The 25,942-nt window shown below is 40.3% G+C and overlaps 1 protein-coding gene across 1 annotated transcript in view; it reads left to right on the top strand.

Annotated features, from left to right (window-relative positions):
• Window positions 1-25,942, top strand: part of plcg1 (phospholipase C, gamma 1) — a 30,737-nt gene that overhangs the window by 329 nt on the left and 4,466 nt on the right. The window contains exons 2-31 of the mRNA XM_085392883.1: window positions 1,081-1,368; window positions 9,698-9,850; window positions 10,030-10,123; window positions 10,222-10,269; window positions 10,808-10,892; window positions 11,052-11,135; window positions 11,478-11,500; window positions 11,589-11,658; window positions 11,749-11,850; window positions 13,487-13,605; window positions 14,109-14,194; window positions 14,645-14,765; window positions 15,028-15,196; window positions 15,294-15,416; window positions 15,770-15,871; window positions 16,045-16,232; window positions 16,697-16,897; window positions 16,989-17,108; window positions 17,222-17,402; window positions 17,554-17,631; window positions 17,730-17,833; window positions 18,053-18,146; window positions 18,298-18,367; window positions 19,552-19,715; window positions 19,838-19,934; window positions 20,042-20,266; window positions 20,381-20,529; window positions 21,159-21,273; window positions 22,267-22,428; window positions 25,538-25,626. Coding sequence (XP_085249009.1) covers window positions 1,152-1,368; window positions 9,698-9,850; window positions 10,030-10,123; window positions 10,222-10,269; window positions 10,808-10,892; window positions 11,052-11,135; window positions 11,478-11,500; window positions 11,589-11,658; window positions 11,749-11,850; window positions 13,487-13,605; window positions 14,109-14,194; window positions 14,645-14,765; window positions 15,028-15,196; window positions 15,294-15,416; window positions 15,770-15,871; window positions 16,045-16,232; window positions 16,697-16,897; window positions 16,989-17,108; window positions 17,222-17,402; window positions 17,554-17,631; window positions 17,730-17,833; window positions 18,053-18,146; window positions 18,298-18,367; window positions 19,552-19,715; window positions 19,838-19,934; window positions 20,042-20,266; window positions 20,381-20,529; window positions 21,159-21,273; window positions 22,267-22,428; window positions 25,538-25,626 — 3,633 coding nt within the window. The 5' untranslated portion in view covers window positions 1,081-1,151. The remainder of the gene's footprint in view (window positions 1-1,080; window positions 1,369-9,697; window positions 9,851-10,029; window positions 10,124-10,221; window positions 10,270-10,807; window positions 10,893-11,051; window positions 11,136-11,477; window positions 11,501-11,588; window positions 11,659-11,748; window positions 11,851-13,486; window positions 13,606-14,108; window positions 14,195-14,644; window positions 14,766-15,027; window positions 15,197-15,293; window positions 15,417-15,769; window positions 15,872-16,044; window positions 16,233-16,696; window positions 16,898-16,988; window positions 17,109-17,221; window positions 17,403-17,553; window positions 17,632-17,729; window positions 17,834-18,052; window positions 18,147-18,297; window positions 18,368-19,551; window positions 19,716-19,837; window positions 19,935-20,041; window positions 20,267-20,380; window positions 20,530-21,158; window positions 21,274-22,266; window positions 22,429-25,537; window positions 25,627-25,942) is intronic.

The following is a 25,942-nucleotide window of genomic DNA, read 5'->3' as shown; positions in this document are numbered from 1 at the left end:
CTTCGCACGGAAAAGGAAAAGGAGGAGTAGGAATGAATAGAACAGCTACTGCTACCTCAGCCCCCTGTTTTTTTTTACGGGTCTAGCAGGGTATGTTTGTTGTTTTCGCCCAGCGAAATGCTAGCACACACCGGCCCCGTTTCCACGCCGTGAAAATAGCCAGACGGTTCTTGTTACAGCGTTAACCCCACTCTTCTGCCATTCGCCACCAGTTGTATTCCTAAAACTGTTTTCACAGGAAACTTTTTTTCCTGTAGGGAGTTACAGGCCTGTTGGTCTTTTTCTTTTTTTTAATTGAAAAAGCAGTCTAAATAACATTAAACCCCGTTTCTCCTTTCTGTTGTATTTATCTACATCAACATGATTTCTCGTTGCACGATGGGTTTCTGATGCAGCTCTCATTTATTCACACCACTCTTAATGATACATAATGCACTCTGATGGGATTGAAAGGTTGTAGCCTAATCGTTGCTCTCAGTACTTGTACCCTTAAGTTAATAAGGTCAAAGGTATGTTTTGAAATATATTCTTTGCCCACATTTTTTGTTTAGCTTGTAAGTACGGAAGATAAGATGATCTGAGAAGTTGAATGTTTGTAATCAAGACGTACAACGTAAAAAAAAAAAATAAAAAAATAAAAAAAAAATAAATATATATATATATATATATATATATATATATATATATATATATATATATATATATATATATATATATATATATATATATATTTGTGTGTGTATGACATGACATGAGTCATTTGTGGTTTCGGGGCTGAACATTAAAGAAGAGTTTTTAGAAATATAATTTTATAAATGCTCATTATAAAGCATTATTACTGCCTACGTTCATATTTGACATGTATCTCAACATATGGGTAGCAGTGTCTTACAGTGTGCATTTATTTATAAAGATTGGATGATAGAAACATTTACACTTCATGCAATATCGTTTAAAGCATGGCTCTTGACAGCATCAAACTCTTTGGTGCCTTATAATGTGCATGCAGCACTGACACACATGAAGTCCCAGAGGAATTGTTGTTTCACGGGCTTCCCCTCCCTTCTTCTCCTCCTGTAGGTATCCCTGTCTAAGCCTGTACTGAGCAGATTGTTCTGAGAGGAAACGGATAACAAACAGGGGAAGTGAACATGGCTGGGACCTCTGGCTTCTTTTCCAATGGACCTGTGCCGTGGATGGACAACGCCACAGAGATGAACAACCTGTACCGAGACCTGGAGCTGGGGACAGTACTGACACTATTTTATTCTAAGAAGTCCCAGCGGCCAGAGAGAAGGACATTTCAAGTAAAGCTGGAGACCAGGACTATTATCTGGACTCGGGGCACGGATAAAATAGAGGGCGAGAGTGAGTATTCTGTCAGTGCAAACATGCTCATACAAATATCAGCGCTCCTGATGACTGGTAAATTTGTAAGGTATATGTGCCAGAACTGGTTGGTTGGCATACAGTCAGAAATATGATGGGTGCAGCGTTTTTTTTAAGATGCTTGAATGCCTCACAAAAGACTTGCACGATGGGCCGACATGATGGTATTGTGAACAGTTGGATAGTGTTGTCAGTTAGGATGTGATGTCACATCTAAAAGCCCCAAATAATTGAATTCATACAGCAAAGACGCAGTGAAATCTCCACTGATTCCACTGATCAATAAGAGACTGGTAGTGCAGTGATATTGTAGATGTGGGATTTTTTTTTTAATTTTTATACATTACAGCTAAAAGTGCTTTAAGCGTCAAGTAACTAGTCGCTATTGGTGTAAGATATTTTAGTTGATGTCTACATTGGAACCCAAGGCAACTGATTAACCTTTAAAGATGCCAAAACCTTTGTGTTGTGAAAAATGTAAGTTGTACTGCCAGGATTAAAAATTAAAGTTACTGAGCAAATACATGAGTAGTTTAAGAGGTTGGTTGGTTTTACAAGGTTTTTACACTAAAGACAGTTTGGAGAAACTGGGATCAGTACGGTAGAAGTAAAACTGAACCGGCTGCTTTTTAAGCGCATAAATCAATCTGATAGCTAAAGTTGTATGATAGAAAGAAAACATACAACCCCGCCTGTGTGTCGTAATATCAGTGTTTAAAGTGCTTCTTTACTGAACCACAGGTTGCTTAAATGTTCAGTTGTTTGGGATTATTTTCTTGCAATATAATATATTTATTTCTCTTGGAAAAAGCAGGTATGAATATCAGAGGAAGAAGAAATTAAATCACGTGTCAGGTACAAATAGTTGTAGGGTCGACGCAGAGAAGAAATACTGCTTCCTTGCGCTCTTTTGTTCCTTTTTAATAGGAATATTCTGTATAGTACCAGGAAGCTGGCATTCAGGTTAATCTTCAACAAAGCAGCGTGTCTAACTGAGGACGCACAGGCCTTTAGTGAGTCGTAATGTCATCTGTCTCTTGGGTAGCAGGATGCCTTGTGCACAGCTGCACTCTGCTCCGGATGCAACAAAAAGAGCACACACACACACATACACAAAGGAGGGTAGGCTTAGTGGTGTTCTTTTCTTTTTTTGTTTTGATGTTTTTTTTTTTTTTTTTTTGGTAAAATCAGTATCATCTTCTTAGTGAAGGGTTTCATACGCCCATGAGCTCATAGCTGCCATTTGATACTCCTGGAGAGGTGAAATTGGCCTGAGCTGCTCATTAATGTTCAGAAATAGAATACCAGGGTTTTTACTGGAAGTGTGTAATCGTTCAGGAACGATTTGGCCCCGTGTATTTACCCCCTATCAATGGCAATGAAAGAATGATGTCCATTAACTGTGGAAACGGCAGTCTCGTATGCTTCTAAATATAAAGTGCTGAGAAGTGGACCCATTTGTTCCATCCTCTCTTAAAGTGTATTTTGTGCATTTTTTTTCACCACTCCACGTGATTTGCCTTTCAGTTTTTGCCCCGTGTTTCCAATCAGATAATTGGCTGCACTCATTTGTGGCTCGCACACTTGTATATTACTCTACAGCACACTATGATGTATGTGCGGCTTGACATAGCAGGATGTGGTCTTGCAGAATGATTGTCAGTAGACAGACGTGCCTTCTGAGCGTGTCATAAATATGCAGCTTGGATACCTGGGCTTCACAGTCTGTCTTTTTAAGTGAAAAAGTTTGCTCCAGTTCTGTTAGTCACTACATGAGTGTACAGTTTGTTTTCAAAGAGACTGCTGCAACACGTCCTGCACAGCATCCTCAGTAAAACTCAGCAGTATCATGCGAATCATTTTCTAACCCCCTCGTTTAGTGTGTGACAGATACCAGGTGACATGTACATGAATCGAAATCATGTTTGAGTCATTAGGCACCATCAACTCATTTTAATATCAGAGAGCTACGGAGATGGAAAGTGAGTTCGCTGGCAAGCTTTGATGAACTCTGAGCCGCTTCTAGAGTTTTATGAATGAATACTTTTATACTCTCAACCATTTATTTGAGTTTTGTGTCCTGGTTTGAAAAAACCCCAAAACAACTTAGTTCTTGTAACCTCATAGTCATACCCTGTTATGTTTACAAGCTCTGGTTGAAGAAACTGAAATACAATTGGCAAAAAAAGGCATAAAAGCACATTATTTAACAAAAATGAAGCCAAAATGCAGAAGCAGTGTGTGAAAGACTAATGATGCCAATCAGATGCACTTATTTGGAATAGAAGAGAGTACGTCTTTATTGTCATTGTACATGTACATCGAAACTGTGAAGGAAATATAAATAGACAATAGGACAACAGTAATAAATAACAAAGCAAGATGAAGTCACTCATTAAAAGGGCAAATTGCAAAGGACTTGGTCCGTATATATAGTCTGTATGTAAGTAGCCTGAAAGATGAGGTGCTACGTAGACAATGGCTCACATTAGTGGGGTGGTGGGCAGGTGTATGTATGGAAGACATGGTGGTGGTGGCCTTAGCTGTTTGTGAGTCTGAAATTGATCATCAGTGAGTGTGAGCATCTCTGCAAAAGCAGATGTTTCAGGAATTTACTGCTCTGGGGAATTCAGGTGTGTTAACACAGTGGCAAAGAGAAAAGACATCAGGGAAGTATATGAGGCCATTTCCAAAAAAATTAAAGTCCATCAGTCTTTAAGTGTGGATCTCCTAACAAATTCATTGCAGACCTTGCAATCCTCAGAAAACTGCAAAAAACCTAAAAGCAACATCTCGGACTGTACAGGCCTCAGTTAGCATTTTAAGTGTTAAAGTTTGTGACAGTAAAAAAAGAACAAGATGGAACAAGTATGGCTTGTTTGGAAGCCTCTTCTTAATAAAAAGAACATGACAGCACCGCTTAGGCAAAAATGCATGTGAGCAAATCACAAGACTTCCGAGGCAATGTTATTTGAACAGGTAAGACCAAACTGGAGATGTTTGGTAATAATGCAAAGCACCACCACTAGTGAAAACTAAACACAGCATGTCAGCACAAACACCCCATACCAGTTGTCAAGCATGGTGGTGGAGAGGTGATGGGTTGGGTTTGTTTTGCAGCCACAGGAGCTGGGCACCTTGCAGTCATTGAGTCAACCATGAACCATAAGTATTCTAGAGTGAAGCCATCTGTCTACAGCTAAAGCTAGGCTGAAACTGGGTCATGCAACAAAGCAGCAAATCTACAACAGAATAGTGGACAAGGCAAAGTCCAGACATCAGCCTGAGTGATATGCTGTGCATAAATGAATGCCTGCAACGCTGTAAAGAAGCGTGGGACGAAATACCTCCACAACAATATGAGAAACTCATGAAGGCATACAGAAAATAATTACTACAAGCTATTGCTGCTATAGGCAGCTCTATATGCATTTGAATCATGTGATGTAGTTAATTTCACAGTTTCTTACTGAATTGTGGTTTATTTATTTTGTTATTCATCTGAAGTTCTATTTACCTAATTGTAAGACCTGGTAAAGACTAAATAGTAATTTATTATGTCCTGATATGAAAAATCTTTAATGTCCTTCCTTTTTGCCGTGGCGTTGGGCAACATTAAATTGCTCATCTTCAAACACAGCGTCACAGGCTAGCTGCACTGTTTAGCAGGTTATATTTAATAACATACTGTAGAAATGTTTCTGTCATCCAGTTTATCTCTGGTTGAAGAAAACCACTGTGGGTAAATTTGTTGCATCTTGATAAGCCTGGTGTGGTGTTCATTAGAAGTTCTACATCCTTTCCACTTTTGCTCAGTTGAATGTTGAGAAAATCTTCTCTAAATCTGTAAGTGTATAGTTGGACATTAAGTTTTTATGTATATTATGGACAATAATGAACAGTTTATTGCAAACATTACAGAAAAGCCCCCCCAGATTTTTGGTTTAGAATATGTAAATGTGTGTGTGTGTCTCTATATATATCTATCTCACATCACAGCTCAGACACTGATAAAATTAAATATAAACATTACATATTTTATTAAACACTTCTCACATGTAGTGTGAACCACGCAAGGATAAATGGTCAGCAGTAAGCATGAAATTCAACTCGTGGGCAAAGTCTTGTAGAAATGCAAGCTGCAGTGTAATATTAATTCCAGGACAAATGCATATAAACTTGCTAAGTAATGACTGACACATCGTGAGTTTGAATATGAGACTTTTTCCCCCTTTATAAACACTACATAATGATGCCGTGCTGCAACTGCTCCTAGGTTTGGGATAAAATCGATGCTGCAGTATACCACATCCGCTTCCTCCTATGGTGTTATCAATACACTAGCAACAGAATCAATTTTTTTTATTTAACCCTGTGAGGCCTCAGTCAGTACTCTGACCCCTAAGCCTATATTATCAGAGTATGTGATTTTATTTTTTATTGTTTCATTCTTTTTAACCTTTAAAAACTGACAAGCGTCTGTCCTTTAGTTTTTCTCCAAAGCTTACAGCAACGCTAAAATGGCTATGCGAATTAAACTTCTTGCGCATCCTGCCAATCTAAATGGATTCCTTAGCTAGAGCCACAATTTCTTGACTCTTCATGTTGACATTGAGCAAATAAGAGGTTAAAATGAATGTTGTTAACCGGCTTGCGTTGAGGAAGAAGCAGCTCGGAAAGCGACGATGGCAGACTGCAAGAGAATCGGAGAGCTAACTGAGTGAATTTACAGACTATTCAAAAGTTGAAAAATTGTGATAATACTCACTGACAATACAGTGCACTGAATACATGGATAACTCGAGTTTTTTGGTCTTTTAGGGATATTTTTCACAGATATTTGTTTTGCACTCTACTGGATATCACTGAACTGTTGCATTGTAATGACACGAGTTACTTTCTACATCTACTGTTGCATTGATCTGCTCAGTCACAGAGGGGCAGTTCACATAAATGCAGAAACGGTCAAATTCATGGCATTTGAATAAGAGCTGTAATTCTAGATGAGCACAAGAAAAGAAGCCACATCTATTTTGATAGTAATTTATGTCTTTTAACAAAAATTCCTCAAATATGTTTATAGATTTTTCTACTGTAAACATTGTTGTTTGCTTAATATGACTGCTAACTCAATATCTTTGGGCTGTGGACTCTGATCGTGACAAAATTAGATATTGAAATTTGGACTCTGGGGAAACTAGGATGGGTATTTTCCACTGCTGCCCTGAGATTTTACACTGTCATTGGGGCAATAATTGGCAGATTCATCTACAATGAAAGGATTCATTGACAACCTTTTAATTTGAATGGTGCAGGAATGTGAGGCGTGTTCAGGTGTAGACAGGATTTAGAACTGTGTTGTCGTCGTTGTTGTTATGATACGTCGGTGAGCAGTTTTGACAATAATTCAAACCACATACTGTTTTAACACGCACCACGACATTGGAGGAGTTCCTTTTCAGCAGCAGTACCAATAAATGTTCTCACCTGTAGCCTGGAAATCCTTTTTTGAGAATGAAGAAGTCTTTGGGTTGTTTATGTTAAGTTACATAACCAGCGGGTGGAATTAACTTGCACACACGTGTGAAAACTGTCGTCCTTCTGATGTGCTTTTTCCATACCTCCCGCAAAGGACGTGCATACACTGTAACACCTCAGACGTGATGTCATTTCTAACTGACCCACCTTTTTTTGTGTGTGTTTGTGTTACTCGTTTGGATCTGGCCGTAGTTTATATGTAAGAACATTTTCAACAAAATACTGAGACATTAGCCCTCAGGCAGCAACGCTGTTACTTAATCAGAAACTGCTTTCAGATTGATTGTCTGTATGAAAACGTAAAGAGCAGGCTGTTGCTGGAAAACAAGCAGAACTCAACAGCAGACTCGTTCCATTTAGAGATTGTTGGAAAGGGGAACTGAACCCTTTTAGCGGCTTGTCAGATGTTTGTCAGAGGAAAAGTCTTCTGCTGAAGTTGATCCCATATGCTGTCAGTGAAGCTCACATGGATCAGCTGATGTGGAAGTGTGCAGTGAAACATTGTCACAACATAGGCCGCATAGTCACTTGGAAATTTTCAGGGTTTTTTTTCTTGCTTTAGAATGGATGGTGCATATAAACACGATTGATCTGCTTAATAGTTAAAAAGATGAATCTGGGGCTTACCTCACAGATTTATTTCTGGCTATTTAAGGTTAAAAATATAAAATATGCAGTCCAGGTAATTTGTGGATGTGCCCCATATGCAAGAAAGATCCTACAGTGTCAAGTTCATATTGCATACCCATATGTTTTTATTTATTCTATAGTCATCTTTATATTTTCTCACTTAGAATATTTAGCAAAATAATTGCTCAATGGTCCTTTGCTGACATTGTGAACATGATTATCAGTCAAAACTCTTAAGTCTGCGTGGCCGAGTGTGACGTTTTCAGTTGCCATGAAATTCTAAGCGAATTGTGAACGTATTGACTTTTGACACCACCGTGGTTCAGTTGTAAACACTGCAAGAAGGTGTGCAATTTGAACCCATGCAGAGTTGAAAAATATGGGCTACCTGGGAAAAGGACACTGTCACAGAAGCGATTCTTAATCTCAAGATTTTGAGTCGCTGGTTGAATGCAGTTCAGTAATAATCATGCTTATGTCTTTACCCATCCAATCCAATATTTTAGGCTTTATAGCAACACTAAAGCTGACAGTTACTTTTGATTTGTTTTATTTGTGATATTCTTTCTTTTAATTTTCTTAGTAAATGTATGTGAAATGTCAGAAAGTTGGGCCTTCTTCCTATATTTTATTTTTGGTTCACAGTATTTTCAGTTGTATAAAAATGGAAAAGAAGAACATCCTGACATTGTGTGTGAAACAGTAGAAGTTTGACATTTTAGATGAAAAACAGAAATGTTCTTTTTGATCGTTTGCTTTTTCACAATATCATAACATTGGCTTATTTAAAGTAAAACAACAACAACAACAACAAACAAAAAGGAAATTGGGGGAAGGGGATAAACTTTACATTGGCCAAAGTTTAAACATCAGGCTGTCATATTTTTACTGACAATACTTTTGCTTGGGTATGAAAAATGTTGGAAGACAGGGCACAGCACAGAAGGAAGTGTGGTAGTGTTTTGCAGGATACCTCCTCTCATCTCTTTTGGTAAGGTTACACCTCTGGCTATCTCTTTCTTTCCTGCATCTGTCTGAGGCAAGCTCCAAATATTTTGACACAAATGACTAAAAGTGTTGTCTAACAGATCAGCCTGTCAGAAGTGCTTCAGTCTAAACGGAAGTCTGCTGGCCCGTGTGGCGGGTTAAGTAAACGGAGATATGATATATGATTAGAGCACAGTTTGGTGAAATTCTGTGAGAAGACATTTTTATGCTTGAGAAAAGAACATGCACATGCTCACCTATACGCAAGCACAGATGTGGTGTGTAGGCGACAAAGGCACAGGATGTGTGGTTCAGGGGCAGGAAGAGGAGCAGGAGCTGAAAGAAGTGCGTGTGTGTGTGTGTGTGTGTGTGTGCTTAGTAAGAGAGTCCCTGCTGTAGGTCTTGAACTGCAGTTAATGTAACACTGATAGGAACCCGCTGTGCTACTTTGCAGCCCACACACTTGTAAAGTTTCTCAATGATTGTTTATGGAGTTGAGATAAAATTATATCTGGTCTTTTTTTTTTTTTTTTCCTCATTTGTCATGTCTACAGATAAACCGTGAAGCCGTTGTGTGAAAACGTTAGCATGATCATAGTTCCGATCATATATTGTTTAAATGTTTAAACACGCACACTTAACAGCCTGCACTTACGAGCACAGGTAGGTACATACTGTGATATATTTGTCATGTATATTTATATTTGAAATCTCAATCATTTAGACCTGACCAGTAGCTTCTAAAAAAAAACAACCCAAACAACAACAAAAAAACTGCCCTCTCCCCATTGCTTACTAATTGGTGGTTTTTGATCTATACTTGAATGTGGTTTGGGTCACCGCCTCAGCTTCATTGTTTTATGTGGTCAGAGGGGCTGCAGGTACTTGCACAATGTTTTTATTTTTTGTATGTTAGACTGTTAGGGTTAGTACTGAAGTGTTTCATGTTTCCTACATGAAATGGAATTAGAAAACAAGGAGAGCTTGGAGCTAAGTCTGCAGTTTTGTGCCAGATACTGTTATTTTGATTATTAACATATCATTGCATATAAGTTTTGCGCACCATATTCACTCCAGAATATTACCGTGTCATGTGTTGGGAACCTGCAGCTTTGTGTTTTGCTAACTATTACATATCTGTCTGTATCTACAGTTGATATTCGAGAAATCAAGGAGATCCGTTCTGGACAGAAATCTCGGGACTTTGATCGCTATGTGGAGGACTCTGCAGCACGGCTCGATCAGGCCCACTGCTTTGTTATTCTGTACGGCACAGAGTTTCGCCTTAAATCACTCAGCCTGGCAGGTATGCTCAGAGAAGGACTGCTTACACATTGACAAGAAGTAGCCTGTTACCATTGTACCTCAATAAGATCATTAGTACCATTGATAAATCAAATCTTCACATTTTGTTTGTTGCTAGGCTTCTTGTATTTTTAGCCTGTGACAGAATTGAGTTATTTAGGTCAGCTGTTTTTGCTACAGCAACATCTGATGAAGAGATGACCATGTGGGTGCAAGGGTTAACCTCGCTTGTGACTGACACATTGAAGTCTCCAACACCTCTTCAGATCGAGCGGTAAATCTGAACTCAAAGTTTGTGTAAATAGACGGCATTATCTGTTTTCTGTATGCAAGAAATCGCTTAAGTCTTTCTTTCTTTTCCTTAATTTTAAGGTGGTTACGTAAGCAGTTCTACGCAGTCGATCGCAACAGAGAAGACAGGTAACTAAACTCGGTCAAAGGATATCAGCTGCAGAGTTAATCAGATCGCCCTCACAAGAAATGGATGTTATAAGATGTAACTCAATTGTTTGCTACACCAGTTGTGTGCCCTTTCATCTAAGAGCACATAGACTTGCTGCAACTGGCTGGTAGGTGTCTTTGAGAGAGCTCAGTTGAGGTGTAGTAAGGGAACTAACCCCTCAGCCGCACACCAACAACTCTTCCTGCAGCAGGAAACAGACTGCAGAGAATGGAGAGGAGATGTACAGAGATGTTTGTCTGTTACATCCCTGACAGGCCTTTGTTACTGTGTGTGCGCCGTGTATTGTCGTTTCTGGCCAAAATTCCAAGCTGTGTAGCAGAAGTGAAGCCCAAACCACTCAACAGAACATGCAGGGTGTCTGTTTACAAGGTTTCAGCCCATCTGTAAACTCAAAATGGCATTTCTGCCTCACAATAGTATCTACAAGTAGAAGTGTTTGCACATGTTGCACATGCTTATCCGTGTTTGTTTTATTTTTCAACAAAACGTGTTTAGGATATCCTGTAAGGATCTGAAGAGCATGCTGAGCCAGGTCAACTACAGGGTGCCCAACATGAGGTTCCTCCGAGAGAAACTTCCGGTAACCTCTTGCTGCTTACTTTTCTTATCACAAACCTCCTTCCCACTCCATCTCCCCGCCAACTTCCCTTTCACGATGATGTTGTTTGAGGCTAAAGATTTATGATTTGCCGTTAACAGTCATTTCAGTTTTCTTTCTGATTCTCTGCTTCTTTTATAGGACTCGGAGATGAGGAATGGAGACGTGTCCTTCAGCCAGTTTGCGCAGCTTTATCGTAGTCTCATGTTTGATGCCCAGAAAAACGTAAGTGCAGTCTTTTTATGTATCCACAGATAGTCCCTGTGCTTTCATCCCCCTAGCACCCCATCTGATGCTCTGCCAAGGCTCACTTCATCTCCCATCTGTCCGTCCTCAAATGGCTTCAAGATCAATATGCACCAGCTAAAAACCCACCAAACCTCTCTGGTGGAAGCCATTAGGACACACAAACACACACACACACACAGATAAGAAGGCAGGCAAGCAGGGGTCAGATAAAATGGATAACCTCAGTGCCCTCCCCCACCTCACAGGATGTCTAACACTGAAAGTGCAGCGCTTTGATTAATTACTTTAAATGTTTTTTGTCTCTTTACTATCTTTTAGATGGAAATCCCATTTCTTCAAAGGTAGGCATACAAAACGCACACACATACAGTGATGTTTTCTCTTGCATCACGGTTGTTTGCTGAAATTAACCAGTACTTTTTCTATCAGGTTCATTGATAGACCAGAACAGAGGATTTCCCTGGAGGACTTCAAGAGCTTCCTCTTGGAGTCTCAAAAGGTATTCTCTCGGTTGTTGGACATTTACATACTTTATTGCCGATTTGTTTTCTTTCCATGCTCTAATGCATGTTTGTGTTTGCTGTTGCAGGAGATGTGGGCCACAGATAACAACAAAGTGCAAGAGTTTATGTTCGGCTACCTGAAAGACCCCCTGAGGGAAGTGGAGCAGCCTTATTTCCAGCAAGACGAGGTATGCGCACCTCGATGCCTCACTCTTTCTTTTCCCCCCTTTTCTCACTTGTGTTCTTGTGTTTTTTTTCTGGGTCTTCGCTCACTAACGGAAAAATGTACCATGTTTTCATAGGTTATGTTTTCCGATTTCCCCCCTGTGTTGTTAGTGTGGGAGGGAGATGCTCAGAAATTAACATGACTGGCCATGATCTTGGCCCTGAAGCACCTCCTCCTACACAGATATAAAAGGTTATTGAGTATAGTGCGGCATGACAGTTCTGCAGAAAGCGAAGGATGATTTTTGTGGTCACCGTAAATCATGAATAAAAGAGGAAAGTGGGACAAGCGAGCCTGCAGGAGGTGATGCTGTGTCTTCGTGCCAGAGGATGTTAGGTCACTGGTGCCCAGGCCTTGATTATGTGCAAAGAAAAGCCCATGAATAGTTAAAAAAAATAGATACTTTATTTTAAATATTATCACTACATGGAAATTATTATAGTTGAAGTTTAATGGGAATCTGATATGTACAAATCCTACTCTAATGTGATGTTTTTGTTTGCTGATTATGGAATCCAATGTCATTATGTGTTTAATACACAAGTTAAATCTAAGAATCTGGATTAAGCAATTATGACAATAATTATGACATTTTGAACCCCACATGTTCCCCAGATGTTCCATCTCAGTTTTTCTTAGTTTTTGTAATTTATTCATGTTGGCAGTTGTGCATGGTCAGTGATTTAACAGTGTTTTTTATTTTTTAGAAGCATTCATATTATTTTGACATGAAACATTTATCTTAGTACTTTATCTTGTACTTTTCCTACTTGTTAGCATGTGTACAAGTTGACTGCCCTGTGGTTTAGAGCAGCGGTCCCCAACCCCCGGGCCTCGGACCGGTACCGGTCCGTGAGTCGTTTGGTACCGGGCCGCGAGAGTAGAGGCTCAGGTGTGAAATGTATAGTTTTCAGGGTTTTTTGTTATCGTTTTTATCGTTAACTCGGTTTTCCTGGGTCTTTTCACGTGTGTTATGAATAAATCTTCTTTGTTTTCGGTACCGGTACTACTTTTATTTTGTTGTATTTATCCGCGACACCTTAAAGGCCGGTCCGTGAAAATATTGTCGGGCATAAACCGGTCCGTGGCGCAAAAAAGGTTGGAGACCGTTGGTTTAGAGCATTTGTGTTGTTTAAGCATTAGGAAATGTGCCAGAAAAATTTATATTTGCAAGGTGTACCTGCTTACAGGATAGATGGGATCGTGCAGTGAAATGTTTAGGTTTTGTATTTGTTTTGTTTTTTTACTTTATATCTTGGAATTTAGAATTATATTGAAACCAAGATAGACCTTTTCACCAGTAACATAAAAATAACAATAATTTTGGTGGAAACACAAACTCAACAGTTCTCACAGTCCAAAGGCTGGATCAGAACTTGGCAGTTCGCCTCTCCTTGGGGGCTCTAGTGCATGCCTGTGCATACAAACAGGTGTTGAGCCACTTCTTAAATGCCTTAAGCAACGGTGCCCTGATTCCTGAGTATTTAGGTCAGATGTTTTTAAGAATCTGATCATTATCATTTCAGTGCCACGTCGGTATATTGCTAGGGTCTGCAATTCTTCCCACTTTTCACTGCTCCTCATTCTCTCTTGTGTAGTTCCTCACATACCTGTTCTCCAAAGAGAACACCATCTGGGATTCCTCCCTGGACCAAGTGTGTCCTGAGAATATGAACAACCCCCTGTCTCACTACTGGATCTCCTCTTCGCACAACACGTAAGCATGAAGGGCATTTATGCATGTGTCTGGTTTGCCTGCTTTAATTGGGCCCTGGGAATGCTGGAGTTCTTGAAACCTCTGCCCAAAAAGAGGTCTTTTGAACTGGCTTCACACATCAGATAAAAGTGTATTATTTAACAATCTCTTTCCCGAATGAGATCAGGCGTTTATTTTGCAGGAAAATGTATTTTTCCTCCCATTGAAAAGTGTGTGAAAGTCGGCGCAAGTAATTCTGTACTAAATGTGAAACAATGCTCATTGGAGCAACGGAATGAAAGTTTCCCATGTTGCTTTGATTAGGCTTGAATTGACTGACTGAATGAGTAAGAAGTATTTATCCGGTCAACAGAGGAGAACGAGCCCTTTTGATATGACTGTATTGATTTATTTATGTAATCACCATAAAAAGTGTGTTCGTGTGTTAAGACACTCCCTGACATGTTAATCCTGTGTGGCTGTGTGTTTTGTGTACGTACTTGACAATGTGTGCTTATTTTTAGCTACCTGACAGGAGACCAGTTTTCCAGTGAATCGTCCTTGGAGGCATACGCACGCTGTCTGAGGATGGGCTGTCGCTGTATTGAATGTAGGAACACACACACACACACACACACACACACACACACACACACACACACACACACACACACACACACACACACACACACTGGAAGGTGTACGGTTTACCCACGAGTAGTAAATCACCACTGCTTGACTTTTAACCAACTAGTTAACTTTTACCCACTTTCTTATCCTTCACAGCTCGACTTTTAAGCCCAGCTAATACACCCTTAACCAGGTCCTCACATGCAAATACTTATGCAACCGTTCCCGATATTGCTTTTCAGCAAACCCTTGTCAGGCAGGTTTCTATAAATAAGACTTGTTTGTTGTAGATCTTGTTTGCCTTGAAACATACAGATCCTGCAATTGTCTCGTCACTCACACACATCTGTTGATTTTCTTTATCCTTAAAGGATAAAAGATAAAATGATGTTACATGCATGTGTCTATGTTTTTTTTTTTTTTTCTTCAGTGGACTGCTGGGATGGCCCTGAGGGAATGCCAGTCATCTACCATGGGCACACCCTTACAACCAAAATCAAGTTTTCTGATGTCTTGACCACCATCAAAGAGCACGCCTTTGTCACATCTGAGTGAGTGTGCATGACAACGCGCTATTCTTGTTTTGTTTTGTTTTCTTCTCTTTTTATGACTGTCAGTGGGGATGTGGTGATTAACAAGCTAAGAGATGGTGAAGATAAAGAGATGACGGGCACACACTAATGTAGAAACACTGTAGGCAGGCCACAGTGACATCACTGTGAGAAAATAAAAGTCACATCAGAACAAAGTTAAACAAGGGGTTTCCTTGGATTTGCCACTCCTCTGAGGTTGAATCGGTGGTCCCTTTTACAGATATCCCATCATCCTGTCCATAGAGGACCACTGTAGTATTGTGCAGCAGAGGAATATGGCCACTCACTTTAAGAAGGTGTTTGGAGACATGCTTCTAACCAAGGCAGTGGATATCGCAGCAGATGGGCTGCCCTCACCCAATCAGCTCAAGAGGAAGATCCTCATCAAGGTCAGAGCCTCTTGGAGTCATGAGAAATCTTTTGATTTTTGGGGGGTGGGGATTAGTAACCTTACTCTGTCTGTCCTTCTCCTCTTATCTGATGCAGCATAAGAAGCTCGCAGAAGGCAGTGCCTATGAGGAGGTGTCCACCACCACTCCCTACTCAGAGAATGATATCAGCAACTCCATTAAAAATGGCATCCTGTACCTGGAAGATCCCATTAACCATGTAAGCATGTTCAGTGTATAAATAGTTTCTGAATCCTGCACGAGAAAGAATTTTTGGGCAGAAATGGTCAGAAAAGAAAAACTAGCTTCTGTATCACATATGCTTTATGTGGTGTTTATCAGTAAAAACATGAAAAATCAAGTTAAGACAAATTATGTTGCAGTCTTCCTTTATCATCTCTTACACTTACAATTATAACTCAGACATGCTTTATCAGCATTTTTTCCTTGGGATATCAAGTTCTTATTCTGTATCATCTTGTGCCACTTTGCACTGTAACACATGGATCTTGTAAATATTTGATCCAGCTATTTGAACTAACAATCTGTCTCATTTCTCTCCCTTCATCCCAGGAGTGGTACCCTCATTTTTTTGTTCTGACCAGCAGTAAGATCTACTACTCAGAAGAGACCTCCAGTAACCCGGGAAACGATGATGAGGAGGAGCACAGAGAGGTTAGTAGGTCTGACCTGCTGCTGAAGTACAGAAATTATTTTTGAGCGTGAACATTTGTTCGCATTGTTCGGAATTTGATGCAATTTTAATATTTAGAGGTCTGTGGGAGGCTCTTATTTAGAGATAAAGTATGTAGATACACATAAAGTGAACACATCTTGAATCTTCCCAGGTGTCCTATGGTATGGATCAACATGTGACAGAGAAATGGTTTCATGGAAAGCTTGGTGCTGGGCGGGATGGACGGCAGATAGCCGAGAGGCTGCTGTCTGAGTACTGCCTGGAGACTGGAGCTCCTGATGGCTCCTTCCTAGTTCGGGAGAGCGAGACTTTTGTCGGAGACTACACCTTGTCTTTCTGGTAAGTACACATATTTTGTATTTAAAAAAACATCTATTGGATTTCAGGGTGGAAACGGTAATTTTAGGGGAAATCACTTTTAAGTATAGGAAACTTTAACTTGTATGTAGAAAACTAGCACGTGCCACTAAAATATAACCAAATTTAAGTGTCGCACTGGCAGATCAGTCACAGTGTGGCGTGTGATCTGTCTGATATTATGAGCTCTTTGTGAAAGGAGGGCAGGACAGATCAGTCTCTGTTATTTACCTGCAAGCTATGGGAACAATGTAGAGATGGTATCACAAGGCAGTTTGTTAAAGATGAACAAGAGTTCACGTGTTCTTAACTTGTTTATCAAACTGGAAGAAAAACTGACCTTTCATTGTATCTCTCTCTCTCTCTCTCTCTCTCTCTCTCTCTCTCTCTCTCTCTCTCTCTCTCTCTCTCTCTCTCTCTCTCCATGCCTCCCATCTCTGCAACAGGCGCTCGGGGCGGGTGCAGCACTGTCGCATCCACTCTCGTCAGGAGGCAGGCAGCCCAAAGTTCTACCTGACTGACAACCTGGTATTTGACACGCTCTTTGCTCTGATTACCCACTACCAGCAGGTGGCGCTACGCTGTAACGAATTTGAGATGAAGCTGACTGAGCCGGTACCTCAGACCAATGCTCACGAGAGCAAAGAGTGAGTACACATATGCATTTTCAAAGATTACTGAGAAAGTGCTGAATTTATTACGTGATGTGCATCATATTTTTGTTTTTGTTTGTCGCAGGTGGTACCACGCCAACCTCTCCAGGAGCCATGCAGAGAACATGTTGATGAGGGTTCCTCGCGATGGGGCTTTTCTAGTCAGGAAAAGGGCAGAGCCCAACTCCTTTGCCATTTCATTCAGGTAACTTAGTTGCCAGTTTAAATCTTAGATGATCAGCATATTGAGTGTACATGCACATAAATGCCTTGTATCATTGTTATTTAGCAGAGTTCTCTCTTTGGGTTTCTTCACAGAGCCGAGGGTAAAATAAAGCACTGTCGTGTGCAGCAGGAGGGTCAGACCGTGGTGCTGGGCACCTCAGAGTTTGACAGCCTTGTAGATCTTATTAGCTACTATGAGAAGCACCCTTTGTACCGTAAAATGAAACTACGCTATCCCATCAACGAGGACACACTGGAGAAGATAGGCACTGCTGTAAGTACCACATTATACAGTCTACAAAGGAAACGTCTGGCCAGTGAAAAATGCTGTATTGTTTCATGGCATTATGCTAGTTTCATTCTGTGGTGAAATCACCACCAGCCTAGCAAAAAGAAAAACAAACTCATAATGTATTGCCCAATAGGAGCCAGACTACGGGTCACTGTATGAGGGAAGGAATCCAGGCTTTTATGTGGAGGCTAATCAAATGCCAACATTTAAGGTAAGAGTGCAGGATGGAGAAATCGACAGTTAGCTGAGATCTGCAACATCAACACTTGGACATGTAAACATGACGTAACCTTGTGTGCTGTCTTTCAGTGCACGGTGCGAGCCATGTATGAGTATAAAGCCCAGAGAGACGATGAGCTTTCCTTCACTAAGAATGCTATCATCTCTAATGTGGAAAAACAGGAAGGGGGATGGTAAGTGAGTGGCATCAAATCCATTCAGGAAGTAGCTCTTAATTATTAATTTAGACTGCAAATACGTGCTTAGCATTAGAGAACTACGGTAAATTAGTGAATGACACATTTAAAATTCTCTTAGCTGTCCTGGGATCATTTTCTAAATATGAAAGGCTTCTAAATATTTACAAACCACATCCCTTGTCTCTTTACCCCTCCCGCCTCTTCTTCTTTCAGGTGGAAGGGTGACTGTGGAGGAAAGAAGCAGATGTGGTTTCCGGCAAACTACGTGGAGGAGATCAGTCCGTCAGCAGCCGAGCCTGATAGAACTGTGAGGATCAAACCCTTAAAACGAGATGCTTACTCAAGCACATTTTTTTGTATTTATTTAAAGAGAAATGAGTACACCTGCTCCCACCACAGTGAGGTCATTCATGTCTTCATTTACAAAGATACATATGTGCTCTGTTTTCTGTCAACAGGAGATGACAGAAAACAGTCCTCTTGGAGATATGCTGAGAGGAAGTCTTGATGTGTCTGCCTGTCAGATTAGTAAGTAGCACCTTCGCTTCCTGTAGCAAGTCACCTTGAGAGCAGTAAACCCCTACTAACTGCTTTTAAAAATAAATTTAATTGTAGGACACAGTCATCACTAGGGCTGGGCAAAATGATTATTTTCCTAATCGATGAATCTACCGATTAATTTTTCAATCCGATTCTGTTTTGATTTGATTTGATTATCGATTATTTCCGCATTATTTGACTTGTATAGCAATTTCACATTTACTAATTTATGTATCTCAATGAAAACACAAATTTCTTCATTTCAACACCTTTTAATAAAAAAATTGCAAAATAAAGTTGTAGTAGTACAATCTTATATTAGAGATAGCATTTAACAAGAAATGAAATGTGCAAAGTGCATAGCCGTCGTGCTTCCTTTTCTGTTAAAATATCCCCATACTGTAGAACTGCGTGTTCGGGTGGAATGATTTAAGTCGACTGCGGCTGCCTCACTCGTGTTGCCGCTACTCACTGCCGCCATGTCTGTTTTGAAAGTGACGACGCGTCGGCGTAATCGATTACGTCGACACGTCGCCCCGGCCCTAGTCATCACTCTCTTTATTGTTATTTTTCTCCATTATCAGCCTCTTAGTTTAATAAGTCTTCTCTGTTTTTATTATTACTGTTGCTTTTCTCTCCGATTTGCATTTGATATGTTATTGACATCCTGCAGCCTTGTCAGTACACCCCTATTAGGTCTGGCACATGCTGCCTTGCATTGTTAACCTGAGTCCGTTTGTCCATCTGGGTGGCTCGTTGGCACCATCTAGTGGTAGTATGAAAGATGAGCTAAAAATGCTCAGAAAGTAATTGCATTCATTTACAAAAACATGAATGTTTTAATTAAAAAAAAACCCAACTATATTCTAAAAGGGATTATTTGGTTTTATATAATCCTTTCATTCTTTAAAAATAACTCCTTGCTGAATGTTATCACTTATTGTCTAATACTGGATGATACAGATGGTTTACAATAATTGCTATGGATTTGTCATCTTGGGCTCTTCTCAGGTGGTTCTTCTCCACCATGTTTTCTTCCTTTGCTTATGGTCTGTTAGTCTAGTATGTCCATGATTTCAGCACCAGCCTCATTTATTTACTTTTTTAAAACCGTCATTACTTCCATTTATTGGTTCCCTTTTTCTAACTTTTTTCTTTTTTTTTCTCTTCAGATGTTCGTACCGAAGGGAAAGGCAGCAGGCCTTATGTTTTCACCCTGACACAGAATACCCCTGTGCGGATAGGCATACCGCTCGACATCGCTGCAAACACGCAAGAAGAGCTCAAGGAATGGGTGTTCAAGATCCGTGAGGTCACCTTGACCTCAGAGGCCAAGGTAAATATACAGAAATAATATGCTTCACATGAAATGCACTCACACTTTGGGTTTAAGCTGAGCAGTGATGTGCCTCACTGTTGGTACTACTATATTTATACTTGTGCCATGTCTGTGGCCAGATAGAAGAGGGGAAGATGATGGAAAGGAGGAAGAAGATTGCACTGGAATTATCTGACCTTGTCATCTACTGTAGGCCTGTGCCATTTGATGAAGAAAGTAAGAACTATGTGCACTCACTCACCTGCACACATAATAAAAAGAAAAACACCAAATGCAGATGGGGTCACATTTCTCTTTTGTCGTCGCTTTTTTTTTTTTTTTAGAGATTGGCACAGAGCGAGCCTGTTTCCGGGACATGTCATCCTTCCCTGAAACCAAGGCAGAGAAATACGTCAACAAAATCAAGGGGAAGAAGTTCCTGCAGTACAATCGGCTGCAGCTGTCCAGGATCTACCCCAGAGGCCAGAGATTAGACTCTTCTAACTATGACCCGCTCCCCATGTGGCTCTGCGGATCTCAGCTGGTAGCACTTAACTTCCAGACAGGAGGTATCTTCTCTTCCCTTCTGAGAGCAAAGCTGGAAGACAGACAGTACATTTCATTTGTTTACGTGTTTTTTACATTTTTTTCCCTTCTATTCCTTCCTCTTTCCCTCCCTGCAGACAAGCCCATGCAGATGAACCAGGCCCTGTTCATGCTGAACGGAAGAAGTGGCTACGTCCTTCAGCCGCCCATCATGAGGGACGACAACTTTGATCCCTTTGACAGACAAACACTACGGGGTGTGGAGCAAGTCAGTCTAGAGATTGAGGTACAGTAGACTGAGGACTGGATTTTTCTGCTTTCGGGTGTGATGCAGTTGTGCAGAAACGAGTCTGCCCTTCATCTCTTTGGGATAAATGAAGCGGGTGGTGGTTATGGAGACAGACAAGGTGAAACTGACAGGTGGTGTTTTGTTAACAGTGTGATTGTAGTTGCCCACTGGAGCAGCAGCAGTGATTGTAACACAGCTCGGAGAGGTAACCGAGGTACTTTACAAAACCTAGCAACCAATTGCTGCAATTTACATATAAATACATTCCCCTTTAGTTGCAGATGTAATAATATTTTTTGATTAAAGGTAACTCACTTTTCATAAATTATGAATAAACATTCATGAACTTGTTTAGAAATCAAGTCAGGAAGCTCATTGTTGTTTCTTCACTGTGAGACTCACTGACTGCTTCCAATGGTGTACTGCAAACACTGCTCATAGTCATGCTTTTAATTACACATGTTTAAAGGAGGAGTTCAACCTGTAGTTCAAACACTCAGTTAGCAATTGAGCAGAAAAACACATTATAAGATGTCACTGATGGAAAAGCATTGTGTGTTTGTGTGTAGCAACATGTTAATGTAAACAAAAATTCCAAAGACGTAATCGCTTTTTGTCCTCTGAAGGTCTTGGGCTCCCGGCATCTGCCCAAGCATGGACGTGGCATCGTTTGCCCTCTGATTGAGATCGAGGTGTGCGGAGCGGAGTACGACAGCGCCAAGCAAAAAACAGACTCTGAAGGTGAAGCTGCTCTTATTTAAACACGAGTTCCTCTGCCAGTAAAGACAGGCCCTGCCAAAACTGGGGAGGAAGAAAAAAAAAAAGCAGTTGCTGTTTACTGGATATATTTTCCTCGTGTAATTTCCTGTATGGTCTGAGGAAAAACAGGAAGTTATACAAACAACTGTGCCATGTGTGGGAATACAAAGGGAAAACATTGAAACTCGCACAGCTCTCATCAGGTCGTTATGACAGAAGAAACACTTTTTTTTTTTTTTAATGTTTTGATGGTTTAATGCATAGATTTTGTTTGCTACATACTTTGATGTGGATACTGGGAAATTTTACTGCAACCTATACTTTATTCTCTAAAATTCCCATCAGTGAGTAAGGACAGGATTTACTTTAGTACAAATTTAAGAAATGTAATCTATACTTATAACGACTTTTTTTTCAGTATATTACTAAAAAGTGGTATATCGGCATATTGTACTGTGGGCTCTAGCAGCATTTGTTCCCATTTATATTTATTTGCCTGTACTGGTTGTACACACACTTTTTAAATGTCAATCATTTTATCAGTGAAGTTCATCACCCCTTTGAATTTGGCACTTATTCAAAACTAGGTCATCAGATAACTTCTGTTACTTTAGATGGCAGATTCTGATGTAAGCCCAGCTCATATTTATCTTTTAAATATAAATGCATAAACATAAACTCAAAATTTTAACACATTTGGCATTTCCTTCTGCTGTTTTTTCCTCACTGCTCTCTGGTTCTACAGAAAGGGCAGCGAGCCAAGGAAAAATAATTTTCTGTTAATGACATACTCTCTTTTTTTTTTTTTTTGTCCTGGAAAGGGTTTTATTTCCGTGTAATGTAGAGGTGCAACCTTTATCTAGCAGCTAATTACAGAAGTCTTTATACTGCTGTTACAAGGGAAATATAATTGCACAAATGTTAGAGAATTGAGAATACACCCTTTACATTTTCAATATTTCTTTTCTTCTGTAGCTGATAATGGTCTCAATCCCACTTGGCCGAGAAAGACATTCCAGTTCACCGTGTGCAACTCTGCTTTTGCCTTTCTGCGTTTTGTGGTGTATGAGATCGACATGTTCAACGACCAAAACTTCCTGGCTCAGGCTACGTTCCCCATTCACGGGCTAAAGACAGGTACGCCTTCAACATGTCTGTAAATAGTTTTTACATGTTTTGTTGCTGACTTTAAGTATCTCGGGGTCTTGTTTGAGGTGAGGGGTGAGTAGAGCGGGGGATTGAGTGTAAAAGTGAGTTTTACCAGTCGATCTACATTTATCTGCTCACTTACAGGCATGAGCTTTGGTAGTGACCAATGCAAGCACTGGAAATTAGCTTCTTCTATACAGGGAGTGCAGAATTATTAGGCAAATGAGTATTTTGTCCACATCATCCTCTTCATGCATGTTGTCTTACTCCAAGCTGTATAGGCTCGAAAGCCTACTACCAATTAAGCATATTAGGTGATGTGCATCTCTGTAATCAGAAGGGGTGTGGTCTAATGACATCAACACCCTATATCAGGTGTGCATAATCCGGGCTCTAGACTAACTTTTTGCCATGGGCGTGCCGGCACGCCTAACTTTAAAAAGTTAGGCGTGCCGGCACAAAAGTTAGGCGCACACAAATTTTTATAATAATTGATATAATATAATGTGTTTTTCTGGATACACTGTGCTTTTTCAGCATTCAAAGATTGATGACACCGTGTCAGAGCACTGGCTATGAATTTCAGAAGGATCAGGCCTTAACAGAAAAGTTAGCAATAGTTCTTTTCCTATTACAGCTACATCCACTTCTGTCGTGCCTAGGCTGCTCACTAGGGCTGGGTATCATCACTGATTTCTATAATCCCTTCAATTCCGGTTTTCAAAGTCCCGATTCGATTCAACTTAGCCTCAGACAGTCAGAAATATTATAATTCTGATCATTTATCAGTACTGACTTCATCAGAATTGTGAACATCACAGCAGATGCCTTTGTGTGAAACTGAGAATAAAACACAGAAAAACATGAAGGAGATTTTCCTGGTCTGGCTTTTTATAGCAGATAACCTTAAATATATTCTACAATGTTCTGCATATAAAGTTTAAATTTCTTCAGTATTGAACAACAGAAAAAATAGGCTTTCTTGTCCGAGGTCACTTAAGTGAAGAAAAGAAAAAGACAGCAGCCGACAGCGCTGTAAACAACGGTAGACTGGTGGGCAATAAGCGAATGAATAAAACAGAAAACAGAGATTGGAGACGGGAAACTGTTCTTGAAGTACAGAGAGAGATAGAGAGAGAGCTAGCTGTGCATGAAGTGTGATTTTAATAGTCGTGGAAGCAAAACAGCAAAATTCATGATGACTGGCGTTTATGATAAAACACAGTTATATTTAAAAGTCGATTCAGGATTTAATTAATTGATATCGCTTTATTCAAGCTACTCACCTCCATCTATCCACCTGCACTTTCAACTGGACCACGGCCAATCAGAGAGGTCCCGCCCCTTACTATCTCTGATTGGTTTAGTCCACGATAGGGGAAGGTTGCAGATATTTTTTTTTTTTTTTTGCTACCCGAACAGTTGGTCGCACAGGTGCAACCAAATTAATTTTTTTTAGCCGCACCACTGAAAAATTTGGTCGCATTTGCGACCAAATTGGTCGCACTCTAGAGCCCTGATAATTATTAGGCAACGTCCTTTCCTTTGGCAAAATGGGTCAAAAGAAGGACTTGACAGGCTCAGAAAAGTCAAAAATAGTGAGATATCTTGCAGAGGGATGCAGCAGTCTCAAAATTGCAAAGCTTCTGAAGCGTGATCATCGAACAATCAAGCGTTTCATTCAAAATAGTCAACAGGGTCGCAAGAAGCGTGTGGAAAAACCAAGGCGCAAAATAACTGCCCATGAACTGAGAAAAGTCAAGCGTGCAGCTGCCAAGATGCCACTTGCCACCAGTTTGGCCATATTTCAGAGCTGCAACATCACTGGAGTGCCCAAAAGCACAAGGTGTGCAATACTCAGAGACATGGCCAAGGTAAGAAAGGCTGAAAGACGACCACCACTGAACAAGACACACAAGCTGAAACGTCAAGACTGGGCCAAGAAATATCTCAAGACTGATTTTTCTAAGGTTTTATGGACTGATGAAATGAGAGTGAGTCTTGATGGGCCAGATGGATGGGCCCGTGGCTGGATTGGTAAAGGGCAGAGAGCTCCAGTCCGACTCGGACGCCAGCAAGGTGGAGGTGGAGTACTGGTTTGGGCTGGTATCATCAAAGATGAGCTTGTGGGGCCTTTTCGGGTTGAGGATGGAGTCAAGCTCAACTCCCAGTCCTACTGCCAGTTTCTGGAAGACACCTTCTTCAAGCAGTGGTACAGGAAGAAGTCTGCATCCTTCAAGAAAAACATGATCTTCATGCAGGACAATGCTCCATCACGCGCGTCCAAGTACTCCACAGCGTGGCTGGCAAGAAAAACTAATGACATGGCCACCTTGTTCACCTGATCTGAACCCCATTGAGAACCTGTGGTCCATCATCAAATGTGAGATTTACAAGGAGGGAAAACAGTACACCTCTCTGAACAGTGTCTGGGAGGCTGTGGTTGCTGCTGCACACAATGTTGATGGTGAACAGATCAAAACACTGACAGAATCCATGGATGGCAGGCTTTTGAGTGTCCTTGCAAAGAAAGGTGGCTATATTGGTCGCTGATTTGTTTTTGTTTTGTTTTTGAATGTCAGAAATGTATATTTGTGAATGTGGAGATGTTATATTGGTTTCACTGGTAAAAATAAATAATTGAAATGGGTATATATTAGTTTTTTGTTAAGTTGCCTAATAATTATGCACAGTAATAGTCACCTGCACACACAGATATCCCCCTAAAATAGCTAAAACTAAAAACTACTTCCAAAAACATTCAGCTTTGATATTAATGAGATTTTTGGGTTCATTGAGAACATGGTTGTTGTTCAATAATAAAATTATTCCTCAAAAATACAACTTGCCTAATAATTCTGCACTCCCTGTAGTGTGGCAGATATCTTCCATAGAGAAGGCCGCTACTCTTTCATATTCAAAGGAGCCAGCTGAGGAGTTTCACATATCTGACTAGTTAGGGTATCTCCCCAGAAGACCTGGAGGAGGTGGTGTGTGTGTGACTGCCTCCCCAATTGGCAAAAAATGGATGGATGGATCTTTTTGCAGACCACTAATAAAAAATAAATAAATAAATCTTTTGCTTCTGTCTTTATAGGTTACCGGTCAGTACCTCTGACGAACAGCTACAACGAGGACCTGGAGTTAGCTTCTCTGTTAGTCCACATGGACATAACCAGAGGAAGGGTGAGCTCCACAATGTTTGTACTGTCAACAAACCACTCAAAAACATGCAGACACAACTTGAAGAAGGCCAAGCAGACATATTGCTGACAAATTAGTAATGAGTGCTGTGAAAGCCAGATCTTGATTTTTTTATTTTATTTATTTTCTGCTTTTTAAAAAATTTTAATTTTTTTTATGGAAGAACAAATAGTCAAATGAGCTTTACACAGATTTCGTTACCTTTGGATCGAGGTAAACGTACTCCTACCCTGTTTCATGACTTTATGTAAAGCTAGGTGAACATGTAGCTGTACAGTTACTGAACAAACATGAGAGT

Source organism: Rhamphochromis longiceps, linkage group LG20 (genome assembly GCF_057381845.1).
Source record: "Rhamphochromis longiceps isolate RC_006_pf linkage group LG20, R_longiceps_female_GT1.1, whole genome shotgun sequence".
In the NCBI taxonomy this organism is placed as follows: domain Eukaryota; kingdom Metazoa; phylum Chordata; class Actinopteri; order Cichliformes; family Cichlidae; genus Rhamphochromis; species Rhamphochromis longiceps.
Note: the sequence above shows the minus strand (reverse complement) of the source record. Positions and strands in the feature narration are given on the sequence as shown.